The 22,071-nt window shown below is 40.7% G+C and overlaps 3 protein-coding genes across 4 annotated transcripts; 2 read left to right on the top strand and 1 right to left on the bottom strand.

Moving 5' to 3' along the window:
• Positions 1 to 379: 379 nt before the first annotated feature.
• On the bottom strand, positions 380 to 1,839 carry LOC140359562 (NAD(P)H dehydrogenase [quinone] 1-like). Its single transcript, XM_072444540.1, has 6 exons — positions 1,754 to 1,839; positions 1,517 to 1,681; positions 1,300 to 1,430; positions 1,121 to 1,234; positions 803 to 904; positions 380 to 729 (listed from the first exon to the last, which is right to left on the bottom strand). Exons 1-6 carry the CDS (start codon positions 1,755 to 1,757, stop codon positions 397 to 399), a joined length of 849 nt encoding a protein of 282 aa, XP_072300641.1. The 5' UTR covers positions 1,758 to 1,839; the 3' UTR covers positions 380 to 396.
• Positions 1,840 to 7,704: 5,865 nt separating this feature from the next.
• Positions 7,705 to 8,085, top strand: LOC140360077 (helix-loop-helix protein 15-like). Its single transcript, XM_072445393.1, has one exon. The coding sequence runs from the start codon at positions 7,741 to 7,743 to the stop codon at positions 8,083 to 8,085; it is 345 nt and encodes a 114-aa protein (XP_072301494.1). The 5' UTR covers positions 7,705 to 7,740.
• A 1,595-nt stretch (positions 8,086 to 9,680) lies between these two features.
• On the top strand, positions 9,681 to 21,911 carry LOC140359566 (vang-like protein 1). Of its 2 annotated transcripts, XM_072444547.1 has the most exons (10): positions 9,681 to 9,848; positions 11,308 to 11,372; positions 13,866 to 14,098; positions 14,549 to 14,720; positions 17,117 to 17,545; positions 17,679 to 17,854; positions 18,398 to 18,531; positions 19,703 to 19,853; positions 19,983 to 20,217; positions 20,316 to 21,911. In XM_072444547.1, exons 3-10 carry the CDS (start codon positions 14,037 to 14,039, stop codon positions 20,574 to 20,576), a joined length of 1,620 nt encoding a protein of 539 aa, XP_072300648.1. In that variant the 5' UTR covers positions 9,681 to 9,848; positions 11,308 to 11,372; positions 13,866 to 14,036; the 3' UTR covers positions 20,577 to 21,911. The 2 variants fall into 2 exon arrangements, with proteins under 2 accessions (XP_072300648.1, XP_072300647.1); XM_072444546.1 differs by lacking the exon at positions 11,308 to 11,372.
• The last annotated feature ends 160 nt before the right edge of the window (positions 21,912 to 22,071 follow it).

Below are 22,071 nucleotides of genomic sequence, written 5' to 3'. Positions count from 1 at the left end.
AAATCGAGAAAGTGGCAAAGGATCTGTCATTTTAAGACTCTGCCCACCCCTGGCAGACCATTGTCCTCCGAGGGCCATATTCAAATCCAGGCAAGTAGCAGAGGGCCGGCCCGCGATCATTGGTGTGGAAAAAAAATATATACAGCACTTTCCTTTCAAATATAGGCTATTGAAGCTTTCAAGTCACGTCATATTATTAGGGATACAAGTGCACACAGATGCCTGAGGGCAAAATAAAAAAAAAAAAAAGTGGCACGTAGTTTGCCCATCCCTGGTCACGTACTTAGATGCAGTTTCTAAAATGTTTTTAAAAGATGTTCAAGTGTAGAATCTAGCCATGTTTAATGTGATGTGAGACAACACTGCACAAGAGCATGAATCATTTAGAGATCTTTATTAAATACATGAACCATTAGAGCCATGACATCCATTGACCCCAGCCTTCATCTGGTTGTTAGGGGGCAGTGGTTTTCCTAAGTGAATGCCCACAGTCAGGCCAAAGTCTCTATTAGCATGTTTCTGCACAGCCTCTGGTTTGAGCTGGAAGCCCTTCTCACTGTCGAAGCAACACATGGGGGTGAATGAGAGGGGCTCCTCCTTCAGGAGACCCTGCATGCGGACCCGCCAGGCCTCCAGCATAGAGCTGCGGCTCTCTGGAGGGGCCTCTGCTGGGGCCCAGAAGATCTGAGGGGCCAAGACCTGGAAGCCACAGTAATGCAGGATCCCATTCTGGAAAACAGGGAATTCAGATTAGAAGTGAAGTTTGTCTTTTATGGTCGTCAGAGAAGGACTATACACCTACTTGTAACGGCCACAGGGTGACATTCATGTCTCCGTTGATACCATTTGGACTAAACATAGTCTCCTGTGATCCTGTTGTGAAGGAGAGCATGGCCTTCTTGTTCTGAAGATGATGCAAACAAAAGGCAAGCAATTTTCCTAAATCTTCTAGCTACTCATTCAATATGACATTCCTTTGGTTCATGTTAAAATGTGAAAACAAGTTTGGGAACAATCAGTGACTAGAGATAACTCTTCTAGCAGTGTTCAGTCTGAGGAGAGTTTCATCCAGTTTATTTAGCCTTGAAGCTGTAGGCTTTCAGTGATAACACTAGCGTACCTCAAAGATCCCCTGGCTATAGCGCTTCTCTTGTGTGTAGGCAAAGCCCAGGGTGAGCACCCGGTCAAACCAGCCTTTCAGGATGGCAGGCACAGAGAACCAGTACATGGGGAACTGAAATACACAAACATGTTAGTCACTTTGAATGCACCACACTTTAAATAGTTTCTGTCTCTCACCTGAAAAATGATGAGATCTGCTTCTTTGACTTTGCGCTGTTCCTCTGTGAGATCTGCACACAGCCGGCCTTCCTCCCATGCCAGTTTAGTCTCCTCTGCATAGCGGAAGTGTTCAGGATTCTTCAACTCACCTGCAAAAGTGAAACATTATTCATAAAGGTGCAAGAGGACGCTCCAATTCTACTTTGCATGCTGGTGGCAAAGTCCTCCTACGCACCAGTGATGTCTTCAGCAGTGGCAGTGGCTTTGAACTTCATGTCATATAAATCGGACACTTCCACTGTGCAGCCTTGGGACTTCAAAACCTCCACTGCAGCATCTTTGGCAGCAGCACTGAATGATCCGGAGCTCTGGTGAGCGTACACAATCAGCACTCTGCTTGCTGCAAGTCAAAAACACTCATGTTAGACGGGCGGATCAAAGAAAACTTACCGTTATTCAACTATAAGCTCACCCATTTCTAAATCAACAGCAACAACTCTAAGAAGCAGTTCATTCTGGGCATCATTTCTGCCATTGATTTTATACTGCCATCCTATTGGCCCAGGCTCAGACACACAGGTGCTGTCAATCACAAGTCAGTCCGCTCACTCTGACTTCTGTGCTCAAATCTGGAAGACGCGTCTCTTTACGAGCCAAGATTGTATGCCTGTGTTATGTTGTATTGGGAAACCAACTGCACACTATTTTGTACTTTAATCACAGGATAAACTCACAATAGTCTTCCTGCTTTCCAGCTGCTACACTGTCAAAAGGTATGGATAGAGTCCATCTATGTTCTCTATCATCATCATCATCAATTTATTTTTGTAAGGCCCAAAATCACAACAACAGTTGCCTCTGAGGGCCACAGGGAGAAATGAATCAACAATGTCTGTGGTGGCGAGGGACGATGTCCCAGGGTCCTCTGTCCTTAGACTCTCTAAGGCACAATTTACAGTGATGTACCTTCAATGTGTCATATTTTGAGCCCTGACATCCATATTTGTACCCTTTTCTGTCTGATATATATATATATATGTAATGTAATTCAATCTCTGAAGGGATCTGAAAATGGCTGTGAACTGACACTCACCATTCAACCTGATGGAGCTGGAGAGGTTCTGGAAAGAATAATGGGAGAATCTGCCCATGAATAGATGTGCCAAAGTTATCTCTGGAGCATCCTCCTGGCTGCAGCGAAAAAGGCTCTAAGAAAAAAATGGATGACACAAAATCAAGGACTGGACTAACATTATAATGGACATTGACAAAATGGAAAAGATGACATACTTAATTTGAAAATGGACATATTTGACATACTGTGGACTAGATGGGATGTTTGCTTTGGGTTCTGTGTGCTATGATTTTTTTATCTTCTTTTTGTATAATTTATAGTTGTTGTCAGATGTATGCTTGTTTTGTTTCCCCCCTCTCTTTGGTCATGTTCTGTTCTTCTATATTTTTGTTTTGTTTTAATTTTTGAAAAATAAAAACATTAAAAACAATAAAGGAAATGGTGTGCCAAGCTTGTAGGATTAGACTCCAGAATATTTGATGCTGTAATTAGTCCCAAAGGTGCTTTAACAAAGTTTGAGCAAAGGCTGTGAATACTTAAATTCAAGGGCTTTTTAAAATGTATTTCTAATTTTTAATATATTTTCAAAGAATTCAACCAACCTTCTTTCACAAGTAATGAATTTAATCATTTTAGGATTAAGGTTGCACCATAACAAGAAGGGAAAACTTTTCCAGCTGCACTGTACAGATGGTTCTTTGTCTACCTATAATCAAATATTGGAGATGATCACTTTTGTCAGATTTGAACGCTCCTGGAGATGTTTCAAAGACAAAAGAGGAAAAAGAGAAAAGAGGGATGAACTCATCATTAGTACATGATGATAAGAGCTGGAGAGAAAGAGCTCTTACTTCTGTCGAGGGAAGAGTTTTGTCTGGTTCATTATATCTATTCTTTGTATTACACACATTACACAGTACAAACTAGTCAAATAAAACTATAACACAAATCATTTCAAACATTTGGACTGTAGAAAATGACCAGCCCTCTCTCTTTGTTTACACTTGGTTTGATCCCAGTTTGAGCCCAGTTTAGTCCTGATGTAGACTTGGTTAGATATTGTACCGTTCCCAGTTTTGTCCCAGTTTGGTCCCATTCTGGATCACACAGTGGGACAAAAGGACACGTCTCATCTGTAACTTTGAGGACTTTAAGGTGAGGCTGGAGGTTGTACTGCAGCTTCAGCCCCTCCAAACCTGTGCGCCATGGCAACAGTGACGGTGTTACGTGCACATGCAAAAGCAGCTACTATAGCAGACATCACTTAAACACTTTATTTTCATTTGGAGCAAGTGAAAAGGACAATTATATTTATATATTTATATATATTTTGTGTACTTTTTATTAAACCAAAAACAAGAGTTACAAGTTAAATGCTTCTATTGTGTGAACATGACTTACAATATAAATACAAGCTAAACAGGAGAAGAAGAGACTGTCCTATCGACTGGAGAGTTAGTGAACAACCCCAGAGCTCTACTTTTACTGTATAATTAAGTTCATAAAATCACATTGTATGGTCAGTCTCCAAACAGACTGTTTACAGAGGAAAATGACACCAAAACATGAACGTACAATTTCTCAAACAAAACAACTTAAACTGAAGCCGGGATTGTCCCACTGACCCTGAGTTAGTGAACAATCCAGATCTCTGCTTTTGGCAGCAGCTAAAGTTTAAGTACATGAGGTCATGTTGCCATCACACATGACTATGCAAAAAAAGTAAAAATAAATAAAGATAAAACATAAACAAGAAGGGGCCTGTCTCACTGGCAGGTGAGTCAGTGAACACGCCTAGATCTCCAGAAAATAATCATTTAGAATAATCAAAGTGTTTTTGTAGTCTACAAACGGACTGTTTACAAAGGCTAACAGTAAAGAAAAGTATGTATTTCTTTATTTTCTTTATTTTCTTTATTTTCTTTATTTTCTTTATTTTCTTTATTTTCTTTATTTTCTTTATTTTATTTCACAAACCATTACAAAGAGGAGGAGCAGGGATTGCCCCAAAGTGACAAAGTCGTGCCTGTAATTAGAAGAGCTGTGTGTGACCCCTCACATTACATTTTAGGTGGGTCCAAATTTGCCCTTTTTTGAGAGAGCGGCTCAGATATCGGAGAGAGTTAGTCTAGGTGACTTCCTGCTGAAACAAGAAAACGCTTGAATGAGCATGAGTCCATCAGAAAGGGTCATTGCATTAATGCACTGTTCAGACAGCTTCTACTTCTATCAAATAACTGAGAAAAATCAATAATACAGCTACGAAGACTGGCTCTTTGCTTCTGGCAGCGAGGCAGGGCCGGTTAAGTTTTCTGACCCGGATGTGTTTCTAAAAGAATGAGTTGGCTCTAAAAGGAACAGGTTCTTTCTTTAGTCTGTTATATCGCTAAAGCTTGAGCGAGGAGTGTTGTATCCTGTAGAATTTGTTTTAAAGTGAATATTTTTAAATTGTGTTAATTCAATTAGAATTTAGTCAGAGAGAAACCTTTACGTTTTTGGCATCAATGTGTATTTTTTTTTTTTAATGAAATCCTATTATATTCCTGCTTTTTTTTTTTGTTAAACACACAGCTACTATTACTACAAATTGAATTGAAAGACATCAAGGTTTTTTATATGTCGGTATAATCCCTCATTTGTCCAGGAGTGTTCCATTGTAGAAAAATGTTCGGTTGTGGTCATCTGGACTCTAAAAAACTAAGTTAATAGTTTTTTAGTTTTTTCTAAACTGAGTCCAGATGACTACAACTGAACCTTTTTCTACAAGATTTTTATGTTTTGGGGGAATCATACATAGTATTCCTTGCTTAATTGTTTTGTATTGATACAGATTTACAACTGAAACTAGAATTCTACATGGAAAAACTATTTACATGAGCTGAAAAGGCAGGGTGGAAGGAGGTAACAATTTAAACTTGTTTTGGGATCGTCTCTCTCACTACTGTGTGGATGGTTTACATCTGAATAGACTCGGAAGCCGTGACTTCATGAGTTTACTTCCTTCATGCCCCCATAGATCTATAACCTTGTCTCCTTCAGACTATTCAACACACAGCTGTCTACAGACCAATGCCCCCTCTAGGTCACTGTAAACAAGATCTCAAAATGGACAAACGCAAGAAAACGTTCGGATTGGCTCTAGCGCCCCCTGGCAGTCGGAAACTGACACAAAACTCCAAGACTACACAGGACATGGTTTTCCCTATTATGCCTATTATAACTATGAAACATCACAGATATAAACACTCCATACTCTTCATTGTTTTAGACAAGCCTCCCCAATAATGCCAAATGATTTTACTGAGATGCTTTCAGTCATATGTACCGATTTTGATGGTTTAATTATTCCAAGTGATCTGAATGTACACGTGGACAATGTCTGTGATAGAAATGCTTAAGAGCTTGGTACTGCTCTTGTAACCTTCAGTCTTACTCAGCATGTGAGTGGCCACACCAACAGCAGAGGGCACACTCTGGATCTGTTAATCACAAAGGGGGTTGATATACCAAATGTCAATGTGGTTGATGTTAATCTGTCTGATCGTTTCTGTGTCTACTTTGATCTGCTTGTCGATCTTAACCCATCTTAAAACAGTCCAGCAGTAGTGCTAGGACCTATGTCATTTATCATCTTAATGAGAGCAGTTTCAGTTCTGTGGGGAGATCTGAAACTCAATTGGAAAACCTCAAAATAATTATTCTTTAGGAACTGAATAAGCTGCTGATAAACAACTTTTTCAAGGACTTTCCCCCAAAAAAATATTGTCTAAAAATGCTTACCGGTAAATGAATTATATAGATACAAATTTCGTTCATATTATTAAATAATATGAATGATATATAAAGAATATATAAATAATGCATTCTTGTGAGTAAGTGAACAGATCAGTGAACTCCTCAAACCTTTCTGGTTTGTTTAATCACTATTGAGAAACTTTATGAAAAAATAACTGTGCAATCGTTTTGAAACCTCTTCAAATCCCTCACTCATTCAAAAAATAAATAAAACAGATTGGTCATGCAGTCAACTCCTACAGAGTGGTGCATGTATAATATAAGCAGTATGTGCAGATGTCTTTGGCCTTTAGACAGATGGTGTTCAGACTGAGCTGAATAATGGGGGAGGACATGAAGTATGCAGCACATGAAAATCCATTTATATGGGAAATATCTTATTTAATTAGGGTAGATTTAGATTTTCATGTAGGTTCTGGGTAGATAGATACATTTGACAGCTGCACCTCAAAAAAGATCTGAGGTCAAAATGGTTGCTATATAGCTATCAAATATCAGCCCAAATGAACCCCAAATGAGTTAACTGCCATGCGCTGTAGTCTAGTTCATAATTCATGTTCATCAGTTTTCTGTGTTGTGCACAGATTCAAATTAGTTGTGAAAAGTGTCCTTCCCAAAGGCATGGATCTTAAAGGAAGTTTAGAATTATATTACCTCCACAAAAACACAATGTCTTTATTGCTTTGAAACAGAGATCACGTGTGATATCAGGCAGCAATAAAATAAAGTTGTTATAGTTGTTGTATAGTTTTCATTTAGTCTGTATATCAAACAAACCTGAAGTGTTTTAAAAGAATAAAGTAGTGCACGGACGTCCTCATATGGCTTTGGATGTCACACAAAGACGGGGCGTTTACGCACAGCTGTGTGGGCGGGGCCGCGTGAAAGGACCAGACTCAGGACACACAGACTGAAGTGTACGGGAATATTATACCTTCAAACTAACTGTGATTCTTCAAGACCGAGTGGGGAAAGTAGGCTACAGCTTCAAGTGGAGGGACAACTTTCATATTGTGAACACGAATTTGTCTTTTCTTATGAGATTTTCTCAACTCACCTAAATCTTACGGGAAGGCAAGTTTGTTTGTTTGTTTGTTTGTTTGTATGCTTGTTTGTTCGTATTTTAACTTTTCACTGTGTGTGATAAATGTCTAACTTTTGTTTGGCCAAAGTAACTAGGATAGTCAGTCGCGATCCTTAAGGAGAACAAGCGGGAGAAAATTAATCAATCTATCGCTTTGATAGGTTATTAAAGCCCACAGGCTTTTCTGGAATATTTTACTAAACTTAAAAGCATAATGAGAAATTGTAACATATTTTCCTATTGTGTAACTCCACGGTAGTGTTTTTTATATGTATATTATCGTGTAACATATGTGTTACGTTCAGCACGTCGGACAGCGCCATTAAGTAAAAGGTATTTGTCCACCACTAGAGGCCAGCACCAGCGCACCCTTATATTCACCGTACGGGGGACCACGTCCCATATTGAAGGCCAAATCTTTACGTGTTTATGAATTATTGTCTGTCGTGCATGACCTAAAACTGAAATTAAAAAGATTCACCTGTTTACGTCTGTAGACCACCAGATGATGCTGACTTCGGACGAGACCTTGTTGTGGACTGAGACAGCCTCACTTATGGCCCTGGAAGGACGCATGCCCAGTCAGACCAGGGAGGACCGGAGGCGGAGGAGGCGCGCCACCCCAAAATACCTCTGTGAGCACGCGACCAGAGAGCGTGTCCGTGTGGAGGCTTTCAACGTGGTCTTTGCTGAGCTCAGAAAGCTGCTCCCCGTCCTGCCTCCGGATAAGAAACTCTCCAAGATAGAAATTCTCAGACTGGCCATTCGTTACATCTCCTACCTCAGCCACCTGCTGGACCTGACTTTTGGACGCATAGATGGACAACTTATTCAAACGCATGGACTTTAAAAATGTCACGTTGAACTGTGTTTTTTTAAGCAATGCATTCTGTTTCTGGCATATGCCCTCTTCTAGGGTTTAGGTTGGGTAAACCTGGGTTGGTTGTCGCATTGCCACAGCAGGGGCTGTTGTGGCTTGACGTTGTTATCAAACATTAAACTGAACATCCTCTATATCCTCTATATATATATATATATATATATATATATATATATATATATATATATATAGAGGATATATATATATATATATATATATATATATATATATATATATATATATATATATATATATATATATATATATATATATATATATATATATATATATATAGGTCTGTGTAATTTTCTTTGTTGTTTTTGTTGCAAAAGCCTGTAGGTTAGGCCTAAAAAAAAAATATCTAATAATCAATTACTAGAGCTCAAACTTCCAAAAACGGGAAGTTTGAGCTGAAAAAAAAAAAAATCGGTGCTAGTTGTCTCAGGGAGCCTGAGGTCAGTTGTCTCATCACATCGGACATAAATGGTGGGTCTTGGATGTTGTTTTAATGCTGATATACACCTTGGCCATCAATCAAATCAGTAGCTTTTGTAAACTCAAGACTCAAGATTTATACAATTTTGCAGCTTAATATGAAGTAATCCATTATTGGAGCACATCATGTGATGATAGGCCCATGTTTTAAAACAATGAAATACCTCTTCTCAAAAGACACAACATGTCCCCTCTCTCCCCTATTTATCTTGTTTATTTAAAATTATTGTTAATATATTGTAAGTGTATTCATTACATTATAGCCAGCATTAAAAGCAACCCTAAAACACAGGTCTATGGTCCATTGTGTTGCAGCTGGGGCTTCTGGCTGCCTTACATTTACTCATGGCCAGCGGTTGTGTGTTTTATGAGCTCAGGATGTGGAGTCTCTTCACTTCTCTCCATTAGTCACTCTCCGTTCTCTTTGTGTGTGCCTCTGTGGCGTAATGTGGCTCCAGGGGCATTTGGTATTGTCCATGTCCATTCCTGCAGCAGGAGGACAGGCCTTTGTGCACTCTGCGCTGCACTTCCGGTATAAAAGATGCTGTATGCTCAACATCTATCTGAATCCATGTGTGTGTGTGTGTGTGTGTGTGTGTGTGTGTGTGTGTGTGTGTGCGCGCGTGTGTGTGAGAGTGAGTGTGCGTGTGTGTGTGCGTGCGTGCGTGCGTGTGCGTGTATTTAGTTGTTTATTGATTTATTTCACTGGCCAAAAAACTTACATTAGAACTCGTGGTCTGTTGGTGTTCTAAATTATTTTGTAGGCGAATAGGCTTACGAGATTAATATTCCAGTCCAAATGCCCTATAAATGTTTTTGTTTTGTTTTTTGTATTTAGATTAATAGTAGTAAAAAAATAATAATAATAATAATAATAATGATAATAATAATAATAATAATAATAATAATAATAATATATTTTAACGCGAAAAAAATAACTAACTAACTGGATGGATAGATAAATAAATAGAAAAAAGATAGATAAATTGGCAAAATGTCCCGTTTTCTTCGCGCATGCCATAAACAGCGACCTCTAGCGGTCAGTGCTGTCACTCCGCCGCTGCCTGTGCTTTTCGCCACAATGGCCCGGCTCGTCTGAAGGAGCTGCCTCTCGTCTGCTGCCGGAGAAGAGACGCCCTTCACAGCGGAAAAAAAGCGCAGCGTTTGGCGACACACACCCTCCCCCTGCACCGGGACAGGATAAAAGCATGGGGGCACACATGTGAAGCAGAAATACGGTAAGGTGGACTCATTTTCTGTTATTTTCTTTTATCAATTTAGCGTGAGGCTTCCTGAGGCACAACACCCCACAAGAATTAATGATGAAGTTCATTGGTGCCATTGAGCAAATAGGCTGTTCTTTGAGTCCATACGTGTAGCTATATTGCTTGATTTTTCTTTTGGGTTATTATCTGCATGTTTACGTTTAGAGAGTAGCCTAGAATCAGGCACTTAAATGTTGAATTTAAATACAACGGTGCCTGATCATAGTAAAACAGTGATCGCATTGCTTCAGGATGAAAGTCGATCCGTTGTAACCGAGACCACTGCGCCAGGGATAGTGTTTTCTACTGTCGGGTTTGCGGAGCCAGTTGCTTTAAAAAGAGAGGCTTAATCTGCCCTTTTCCCTCTCGGTTGGGTATCGCCATCATCACCAGCTGCCTGGAGGATACAGTGCACACAGCTGGATGGATGGGCGTTATGTGAATGAATGGAAAAGCCCTCAGTCTCAAAGGGTCACTGTGGACTACTGGATTATTTAAGAGCGCTGATGGGTCTTGGCAGGGAAGGCTATAAGGGCAGATCTATGCAGTAGAAATCATTGATATTTTAGGCATTCAAGTGTGTTTTATTATTTGTGTAGTGTATTTTGGCAGAGCTCTTGAAAAAAGAAATGTGTGTATTGATGTGCAAAATAAATGATAATATATATGTACACATTGCTGCTTGGTATGTCACGATATGACATTTTAGTGTTACGAGTATTGTGAGAAAAAACATCACGATTTAACGATTAACTCACGATTGATGAGATTGAGGCAACAACGGTGAAATATTTCCTTTTATTTTCATTTCTGTGGTTTTACATGCTCTGCCTCAAGTTTGTGACTGGCTTTACGAAATGTAACTTTCTAAAAGACAAAATACAGTTAAATGTGACAATAACAGTTAGAAACGTTCTTTACTTTTACATCATTTTTTTTGCCAAATTTTGCAAAAAAAAACAACTTAATTTTGCTTCTAAAATTGTCACAATTATTATTTTTTGGTTCTTATGATTATATTGTGGCCTGAATTGTCTAGATTATCGATAAATAAAAGCAAGAAAGCTGCAGAGGCTTTGTGTTTTGCAATTGTTGAGATTCCCAATTAAACACAAATGTAAATTATTGACTGAATCTCAAATAAATTATGCTCACTGAATGAATTCTTCTGTCAGATTGTCAAAATAAAGAGTTAGAGCTCGACCGTATCGATCAAACTATTAATAACATCATTCATTGAATACAGAAGGGCATTTATTTGTGTTTTTTGCCTTAGTAGTTTGCACGTGACCGATTTAATCACTTGCAATACCTCACCACGTGTAGTCCACTCTTTTTTAGTTCAGTTGAGCGAACGAGACGGTGTAAGTTTGCATTCCTGAGCTGTGTGTCAGGTCTTAACTTTCTCCTTTTACTGCCTCTTGTGTTAAAGTGCAGGCGTGTGAGCGAGAGGGCATGGAGGGGGGCATGACAAAGACCCTCAACCGTCTCCTAAAGGTCAAATATTTTTAAATAATTACCTACGTGTAAAATGTGGTATTCAAGTTTAACATTGTGGCGTCAAGTGCCATTTACAACTAATGGTGATGGAAGAATTCAAGCTTAAAATGTCCAAATTAGTTGCAAAGGTCTTTAAAATGAAGAAAATGTAGGGCATTGTATGTGGAATGTTTGCAGGCCGACAGTTTGTGTGATGTGAGCGGGCAGTATACAATAATATGTTAATCAGCAGCTGTTCCTCTGGGTTATCTGTAGTCCAGGGAGGGATTGGAGATGGCTATCACTATAAATATCCCCAGCACAAAGACTCTCACTCTTCGTATTAACAGAGGTTTTACTATAGGCTTACGGGATTGTCTTACTCTCTCTGCTCCTTTTAATTAATTTGGTATTTTAAAACTGGTTTGCCTTTCACAATTCTGTGCATTGTACGCGGCGGTGTTCGCAGGACAAATGTATGCAGGAACAAGTGCTAGTTGTTGTAACAGGCAGATTATCACATGGTACATGGATGGCGTGTCCGGGCAGAGGAAGACAGAGCTGCTGTGGCGAGGTTGCAGATGTCATAGACCAGGCCTCGCCATGTGCTCGACACAAGGCCGTGAGGCTGCCTTTTTCACCTCTGCAGGCTCGAGCTGCTCAGTGTTGGACAAATATGCAAGATCTGTTCACTATTGCGACAGCCCTGTAGTTCAACATCACAATTATCAATAGTATTTAGGTAGAGAGCGAGTCAGAGTTCCATTGGCCTTTTATCTTATATTTATTATCTCTTCTGGGTCTATCTATATGGAAAAAAAGTGTAATGCCTTATGTGTCACCAAAACAGAACTAATACTAGCTTTAGTATTAGAAATGTGTTGTCATTTGTGGATATAACAGGCCCTCAATCTGAACTATGAGTCTAAGACATCATGATACAACTAACTCAAGATCCTTGCTCAACCATCAAATCTGGGTCAGTCTACCAGTCTACAGTTTGTCTCTCTTTGATTTAATGCTCTTGTTACAAACACGATACACTCATGTGCAATCAGTTTGCTGAAATACTGTAATAACAATACATTTCACAAGTGCATCCTTAGAAACATGTAGAGGATGTTTTCCTTCCCCACAGGAAACACTCTTCCATGTGGCCTTTGCCCCCGAGTCTGTGCCACAGCTCCCACTGTGCGTCCGGCTGAATGCGCTAAACAAACACACTAATCAGAGTTTGTTTTACATTAGTGTCACTTTCTGCTCTCGTGACTCCCTTCGAGGTGCAGTCGACCAGAATGCTTCCGAGTGACGCAGCCTCGCTCGTACAGTACAGGCCGACCTCTCTCTGTCCCGTCAAAGGGGGGCAGCTGAATCTTTCTGACTAAAGGAGGAAACGGCCCATTCCTGACGCAGGCTCTTACCCCGCATCCTTTATTCATAACTATCCGCGGGATTGTAATTGATAGTTTTTTTACCCTGTGGTGCAGATTTTCCACATGGCCTGGTTCTGTATGGCCCTTCATGCTCATCTTGTGGATCAGTGCATCTTCAGTGTCTGATTGTAACCCACATACTGTCGCCACGCGTCCAGAGATCAGCACTCAGGGGGTTAACAGCTTTTATTCAAACAGCTTTTTAATTTAACCATTTTAGTCCAAAGGTATTGTTTGCTCTCCGTGCGCTCTTAGCCCCTCTTTCCTATAAAAAAAGGCATATAACACACATTTACCCTCAGCGGGGTGATTGATTATTGCTGCTTGATGTGGCCTCCTGCCTCATCTGTTACCACAGTAACGGTGGACGCTGCAGTGATAGGCTGGAGATGAAAGATGACTGTCTTCTGCCATAAAACTCATTACCTTTAGTCTAATTATCATTTTGTCTAAATTTCAATATTCTGTCATTTTTGTTTCTAAATTATGTTTTCAATAATACAATATATGTTAAACCTGATAATGATAACTTGCCTCTATTAACCAAATAACTCTAAAGAAAATTTGTGGCTAGGGAACATTTTAAAAGCTACATACACAGTCATATGTTCAACTTTCTGAGCATATTCCTTAAGCTTTCCTACAAAGTGTATGTTAAATACACATTTTGTGACATACATTATACTGTTGTAAATAATATGGGAAGGATTATCCCAGTTAGTTAAGTGAGACTCACCCGTGGCCGTGGACAGGCAGGTGGTTGTCAGGGCAACAGCTGGGACACAGACACACAGTAGATTAAGGTCTGAATGGACGGTCATGCATGGGGAAGCACTTAGACACATACATTAGGCCGCATGCATTAGAACCAGGGATGTGTCTGTTCCAGGGCAAAGCATCAAAAGAGCCTGACGTTGATGATAGATGCTGTGGTGGGCTGCTGGACTCAGTAGGCATTATGACTAATAACCCTGCTAGGTGTAAATATATGTAAATATATATATGTAAATGAAAACTGGTGCTAAATGTGTGTTTTTTACTAGAATTGTTCTCACTTCCCTTGTCTGTGCCGTTTCAGGTCAATGTGTGTCCCAAATAAGCTTCCGTGGTGGATCATCTTAGTTGCTGTTGCTTCTTCAAGTCTGTCTCTATAGCAACCCATCCCTCTCCCTGAGTGTTGGAGCGAACCCCACCTTTATCCGCCCCTCTGCTCCCCACTCCTCTACACTGGCCAATCAGACACTGAGCCATGGACACTGAGTCCACTCACTCGGGCTACTCCAGCCGCTCTGGCAGGTCCAACCGACACACGTGAGTATTACACCGTCCTGGTCCTGGCTTTGATCAATCAAACTTCAGACTTTCAATCTCATGTATAAATATATTTTCTGCAAAAAAATAATACAGACCTTTGTTGTATAAAAAAAACACATCAAACAAGAGGCCAGAATGTATAGTTATGAAGACAGGAAACAGAGACGACGTCACAGTCCACAGGCTCAAACCCATTACAGTGATTCACTGCAAATGAGAAAATCTCCTGCTGTCTAGCCCGTATACCTTATCTGTGCAAATATACAATATATATACACCTTTAGTTTCTATCCAGGTTCCATTAGGTTTGACTCAAGCTCAGTCAGAACATACAAAAACACGTTTACAATATGAGATAAAGTCTTGTATGAAAAAGCTGCTTGTGCTTCAAATCCCTTTGATCATTTAGATTGAACTCCATGTTAAATGTATTTAATTTTTTTATAGAGATCGAAGTCGTGAACGACACAAGGCCAGTAGCAGTAAAGACAGCAGTCGCTCAGAGCGCTCTGTGGTCATCAACCCTCCTGACACTCCGTCCCAAGAGTCTCCTGTCCACAACGGAGAGCCCTTGCCTGGAGACCCGGCTCCAGCTGCTGAGCCTGGAGAGGACGCTCAGGTACAAAGACACTTATTACAAGAATGTGGGCTGTGGTTGTGTATTTCTGGAGTAATTACATACTCTGAATAATCACAAGACTTAATAATGATCTTTATTGAGTCACTTTCACTGCTGACTGCTCACTGACCGCCTGAGCCACTGTAAGGACGCAGGATTTATATAGAGCACATTATGTACAGTGAATGTGAAGCTGCGTCAAACCTTTTGGAAAGGACACTTAAATATAGTATAGAAAAATATACATAATCAAATATATTGAAATGGGTCTTTCAATCATTTCTTCAGTCCCTTTTTGTTCCTCTTCCTGGCATTCCCTTTTGGCATGGCCACCACATTCCACACTGTCATGAGATTGTCAGCTCATAGTGTCCATTGTGGCCAGTGTAAGTTAATCCACTATTGTAATATCATGCCCCCTCCCCCAGTCAAATCATTTCAAACAGTGTCCAACTGAAGAGCCGACATTTACCACCGCCACTGATATTTCCAAATCAAACCAGCTGGGACTTTTGGGAGCGACTCTAACGCCAACGTCACGGATACATTTTCACAAACTGAGATTAGCTTAACAAACTGCACTTTGAGGAAAGCTGATATGAATAATCCTCCATGTTTACACGCATGCCGATGACATAAGGCGGGAGTGTTGGGTGACAGCCCTGTGTCCCAGTGTGAGCGTGAGTCAGAGGAAGAGCGCCAGTTCTGTCACTGTGAGCGGCCATGTGCTTTGTTCATCTTTGTGCCAGAAGGCAGTAGCTTCAGTTTCCTTTAGATGTTTGCACCGCCAAAGACTTGTTTGTTTCATAGATGATGTATTCACTGCTTTCATGCAAAAATCCCCCAAATTGTGATAATTTCAGACTTTTTTCTGGGGGGAAAAGCAACAACAGTCTGACACGCATCAAGGTTGTTAATTCCACTTAGCATTATGTTTTGTAGTTGGCAGCCGTAAGTGTGCTATTTATTGATGTTTAGTGATGGAAAAAGTGCCCAGCCATTTTCCAGTAATCCGTTGCCAATAAGAACAGTGCCAACTTCCAAGCAAGCTGCAGCCCCAGTCTGCTACACTATTTGTGTTTTTCGCCTCAGCTTCATTATAGTGGATAATCAAAGTGTCTTCAATATCAGGGACAGTCCACAGATGTAGTTACCAGCTGGTCCAACTCTACACTTACTCTTAATTATCACTAATTTAGGTGAAAACGGGGAATGCCACCTCAAACAGAGGACAATAGGGATTACTCAAACATACATGAATCACCTAAATTCAATTTTGACAAAGCTGATGATGTGGGAAAACCAATATAACATGTTTAAAAGCTAATTAAGGTTACATAATGTGTCTCCTTTAAGACATACATATGTATTTTTTATTTTATTGTGATCAAAGAAGCATTCTTGTGTGAAAAATGCAGCTTTGGTGAGGAACTAGATCATAATTTGTATGTTTTAGTCTTTGTGCATGCATTGGGGCCTGAAGCACTGAAATACATTTAGCTGACTATACAATTTCTCCCTTCGCACATGTTCCAAGATATAATTTTATATTCCCAGTGGAAAGGCTCGATTACAGAAGTGGAGACTGCCGTTACTTCATAGAATCTTCCTAGAATTTTCCTAGACGTTTTAGATCTTTCTGTATTTGTAAAGGAAAACACAATGATCCACATGTTTTACCTGCAGGAGGGAACTAGACAGAGGGCTATGTAAACCAGACAGCTCAATGTCATATCGCCACCTATCAGTCTTTTTCCCCCCAGCCCCTCCTCCACTAGCTACTGCCTCTTTCACTACAGCTAAATCCATTGGGTGTGAACACTAATGGAATAGATGTAAATGTAGGTCACTAATTAGATCTTAAGATTTCACCACAAATAATGTTTTTCTGTTCGAGGTTTGAAAAGTGCTAATTTGGGTTCTGATATTAAACAACATTCACTCCTGGTCTTTTTAATTATATTCAAGCGCACACCAGTGAAAGCGCTAAAAGCTTCTGGGAACAATAAAGCCTAATGACATGTATTAGTGACAGCCACAAAGACAAAAATGTCCCTTTGGACCAGATGCCATTCATTCTTCAGCTTATTCTCAATGTTAGAAAAACCCTGTCATCCGGCAAGAATTAAAAATGACTCTAATATGCAGAGATGGGCCATGAGCATGTGGTTATGGACTATGGTCGTCACTTTGAAGGCTTGACATAATGAGCTATCCTCCTCCAAGTTTTAAACATCAATGCTGAATTCCTGGAAAAATAGATGGAAAAAAATAGCATTGTTCTTTGCTTTTGTTTACTGGACATTTTGGTCCGTAAACATGGAAAATGATATTGTACAAAACGTATATATACATGTAATGGATTTAACTGTAATGTTTAAATGCTTCTGTTCCAGGATGACAATTGGGGTGAGACCACGACAGCTGTGACTGGGACATCAGAGCTGAGTGTGTCCCAGGAGGACGTGGTGGGTTTGGGGAAGGAGATCCAGGACCGCACCCAGAATGTGCGGAGGTACCTGCCCGTGGCTCTGGGCCTGTTTGTGGGCTTACTGGTCGCAGCCACGCCTTTAGTGTTCCTGCTGCTGCCCGCTTTGTTATGGCCTGACCAACTGCAGGCGTGTGGATCCGCCTGTGAGGGCCTTTTCCTCTCCATCTCATTCAAGCTCCTCATTCTCCTGCTGGCTATCTGGGCTCTGTTCCTCCGACCGGGCAGGGCCAGCCTTCCCCGAGTGGACGTGTATCGTGCCTTTCTCACCACACTCACTCTACTGCTCACGATGTCCTACTGGCTCTTCTATGGGGTCCGGATTCTTGATGCTCAGGTAAGACGAAGAACGCAATTTTTGTCTGTTTTTTGGAATTTTAGAGCAATAAGATATGAATTAAGTGAACATGCCCTTATGCATTAGCTGTTTAGTATCACAAGTACGCTAATGGACCATTTGTTCCACACAGGATGAGGACTATCATGGGATTGTCCAGTTTGCGGTGTCTCTTGTGGACTCCCAACTGTTCGTCCATTATCTGGCTGTGGTTTTACTGGAGCTGCGGCACCTTCAGCCCTGCTACAGCGTGTGTGTGATCCGTTCTACTGACGGAGAAACTCGCTATTACAACATCGGCCAACTCAGGTACTACTGCACACCATAAATGTATACAATAATGTAGATTATTTTTGGCTAAACCCAAAAAACCCAAACCATTTTGTGCTTCTGCTTCCTCATTAGAGTCTTGACTGTGCCATGCTGAATTAAAAGTAATTGCAGGCTCATGTCCTCTGAGAAGAAAGGCAGGGGCAATAATTGAATCACTCATCAATCTTGCTGTCTCGTTCATTGCATCCATTGCCTATAGACTCTATAGGGACCGTATAACGCAGACCCAATTGCTCAGTTTTCTCACTTTGCTTGGGTCATGTTGCAATAGTGGAAATATTCTAGAATCTAAATCCTATGAATGGTTTCACATCCTGGTTGTTTGAAATTTGTATAAAGATTTTGGAGTTTGAAAAACCTAGGGGTGTTTACCAAAAGCAGTGCATGAATTTCTATCTAAATCTACAATTTTTCTACAATTAACCTTTTCCCCTGTATTTGGGGAACACTTTAAGGCACAAATGTGTGGATTGTGGAAGCAAATATGGTGGAATAAGTTTATATGGTTTTCTCTTACAGCATTCAGAGAGCAGCCCTTTCCCTTTTGGAGTATTACTACAGAGACTTTCCTGTGCATAACCCCGCCCTCCTCACCGCCTCCAAGCAGCGTTCAGCCAAGCACTTAGCCGGACTAAAGGTCTACAACGTGGATGGTCAGTCTTTGTAATCAGATAATACCATGCCAGTATTGTTTTTTTCTACCATGATTTAGAAGTAATTTTATATTCAAGTTTTAATGATTATTTTTCTATACAGTTTAAAATCTATTGTGCATTTATTCATAAACTGCTCTTATGTGTCATAAGAACAAACCTTTTTGAGAGTAACTGCAGACACAATTCTTTGCAAATTGCATGGTTGAAGTGAGCACCACCCTCCATAATGAGTAGTGTCCATAAACCACAGATCTAGTAATCTTAGCTTGGCCTGTGGAGCGTTGCCTGTTACACATGGTGCACACCGTGTTGTAGTTAAAATGCTGCTCACAGCAGTCACTAGTCCACTCAGAGCCACCAGACACATGTGCTGTTAACAGGGTTTTATTACATGATATGATGTCCTCATAGTACCTCCCTCACCCAACCCCCCTCACTATCAAAGTGTGGTGCAAAGGCCTCAGAGGCCTGTGGAATTTCAATCCTTAAATAATTCATTAGAGCAGCAGTCGTTTCTCACATTCTGCCACATCTCTCCTTCCTCTTGCCGAGCCGTCTGCACTGTTGCCTTTTCTCTTCACTCCCCACCTTTTCACTATGTATTCATAACCATTCAGAGCTGATGGTCTTTACCAAATAAACATGATCTTTAGAGTTAAAAGGCACATAACTAAATACGATGTTCTTTTTTCTGTCCAAAATGCCAACATTGGTGCATATCAAGTGCTGAATACACAAATATGTAGAAAATGACCATGTCTCTTTGCAGGGGTCCATGCTCACCTTATAAAGGAGATGAATACAGCCATATCATTCAAAAACAATGCTATGGCTGTATTCACCATATAATTGGTATAATAATGTTTGCCTCTATCCTCTACATATATCAGACACTATTATATTCACAATGGCTTCATTGGCTGTTCTATGAGAATGAATGTGCTTAAGGTGGAGCCTTAAAGCTTCTGTAACAGTCAGAATACAGATATTGATCATTTAAAGGGCTTAAAGTCTACCAACAAAAGTAATATCTGACATCTCATTTACCCCATGCCCCTCCACAAATTGAGACATAAGTCATTAATCATGGTGTGGAGGGGTCAAGAGACCCCTCTCTCCACATTGAGCCAATATGACCAATTTGCCTTTGTCCTGTCATCTGGCACAGCTCCGGGGAACGCGGCAGGAGCACAGCCTGGTAATGGCAATCAGTCACGGCCAATGGGCACAGCTGCCTCCAAACGCAACGACAGCGCCCATAATGAGCTTTACTATGAGGAGGCAGACTACGACAGGAGAGTACGCAAGCGCAGAGCCAGGTGAGGGCCAAACAAATAATGTCCTTCCTTCAGGTAATTGAATCAATTAACATCAAATTCCAATTTTACATCGTATGTACGGTGACCCTTAGCAGAGATGGAGTGCTAATTACAACTTTGGGTTAACAGACTGGTCGTGGCTGTGGAGGAGGCTTTTACACATGTACGCCGAATGAAGAAAGAGGATGAGCAGGCCACTCCTTCTGACATAATGGATGTCCGTGAAGCAGCTCTGGCTGTGTTCCCATCTCTGGCCCGTGCCTTGCAGAAGTACCTCCGTACCACCAGAAGGCAGCACTGCCACAGCATGGAAAGCATTCAGAAGCACCTTTCCTTCTGCTTGATTAATAACATGAGCCCAAAGGTGAGGCAGGAATCCTGCATGATGTTCTGTAGATTGTAGCTCTGGTTTGTCATGTGTGTGTCTGTTTGCCTGTTCATAAATGCATTCTGTGTGTCCAGGCGTTCCTTGAGGCGTACCTGGCCCCGGGGCCTACCCTGCAGTACGGCCCTGAGCGCTGGATGGCTGACCAGTGGACTTTAGTGAGTGAAGCCTCTGTCACCACGGGTCTGAAGCAGGGCACAGACTTCCTGCTCAAGTGTCTGGACTTTAGTTTAGCCATCACTGTGAAAGCCATCCCTTACATCCGCCTCACAGAGGAGTACGTCGACCCCAAGTCCCACAAGTTTCTGCTGCTGCTCCAGTCGGAAACTTCAGTTTAGCCGAAGGTTAATCAAAGCATTTTTCACTACGAAAAACTTTTTGTACTGTTTTTGTACTTTTTCACATAAGTTTTTATGTGTTTGTATCTGTCCCTGGAGACACAAAACAAATGGACTCACACTGGAGGCACGTTGCTTGAGTTCCCCTGTCCTGGCACTGGGGATCAGGTATTCCTATGCACTACAGACCCTCTCTGCTGTTCTTTGCATGTGCCAGTGAGTGCCTGCTGGGCTGTATTAACACAGACCGGATCAGCCAATCAGGATGCAGGCAGCGTTAGTTCTACTTTGTCTGGGAGACAGTATAGGTACAGCGAACACTGGGATCTGTCTCTGGCTTGTCTTCTCTTTTAAGTGTTACCATGGTGACCAGGGCATTTTACAAAAGCCTTGTTGCAAACTGAAACCATTGCTGCAAAAAGGTCCTTTATGCCTCTATTTAACTCTCTTTTTTTTTCTTTTTTTTGCAAATACTTGTACAGTATTTATACTTGAGTATCTAATAGTGTATCCATGTTTTTTTGTTCTTTTCTGAAAATGGCTTGAATCATTTCTATTGTGTATGTCTGAAACGTATTGGTGAATATATCTGGTAGCCAATGTAAATATCTGAATGTTTTGTAAATGTCAGACAAAGGCTGGAGTCCATTACACAGAATGCCATGCACAAAAACAGCCAACAGAGACAGCTTGTGTTAAATACAAGAGGGTGTGTACACAGGTCCTTTTGTATGCCAAAACTAAGAATGACCATGAAATAGCTAATGTGTAGCACTTTTTATTGATCTGGATTCCGATTCGAAGCTGAGTTTTTAATAAACGTGCAAAACCTGAAGTCATTTTTAGATTTCAGCTTTTACGCACATCTTGATCTACCTAACGATGAATAGTATTAATCATGTCATTCGGTCCATTTCACTGTTAATTTTATCGGCGCTACAAATGAAATGCAGAGAGAGAAGGGTTTGTGCCAAAAACATGTTCTCACTACATAGAAGCATCTCATTGTCACTCTGCTGCCATCTACTGCATCCTACTGTGTTTGAACATCGGGCACGGTCCAGTCAGTTTGAAAGGTGACTTTATAGGGGACTTTTTTTCTTTAGTTGCTGGGCATTTTGTTGCTAGAAAACTCTGTGCTAATAGTTTTCGAACTACATTTGTGCCTCAGCTGTTTGTATGCAATACCCCTCTGCTGAGTGCGTGGGGAACTGAATGCATGATGAAAAAAAGAACTAGGGAAACATTAATACGTACATCCCACTGTCTCTGTTATTTTATACAACATATTGTTAATGTCACATTTGTAAAAAAATAAATATTTGTACTAAGCTATTTTTGTGTATTTCATTTTGGTGCAATGTCCTGTTCTTACTGAATATGGTTTAGCCACAGTGGCCTTTTGATAATCTGGTCCATTCCATAACAAATTGACTGTATTCTGTGAATTTAAAATCAAGAATCTAAGAAATGTGTCATTCAACAAAAGACAATC

Source organism: Eucyclogobius newberryi, unplaced genomic scaffold (genome assembly GCF_026437365.1).
Source record: "Eucyclogobius newberryi isolate DKJ021-1_F unplaced genomic scaffold, fEucNew1.0.hap1 SCAF_14, whole genome shotgun sequence".
NCBI classification, from domain to species: domain Eukaryota; kingdom Metazoa; phylum Chordata; class Actinopteri; order Gobiiformes; family Gobiidae; genus Eucyclogobius; species Eucyclogobius newberryi.
This window is presented reverse-complemented; position numbering and strand designations above follow the sequence as displayed.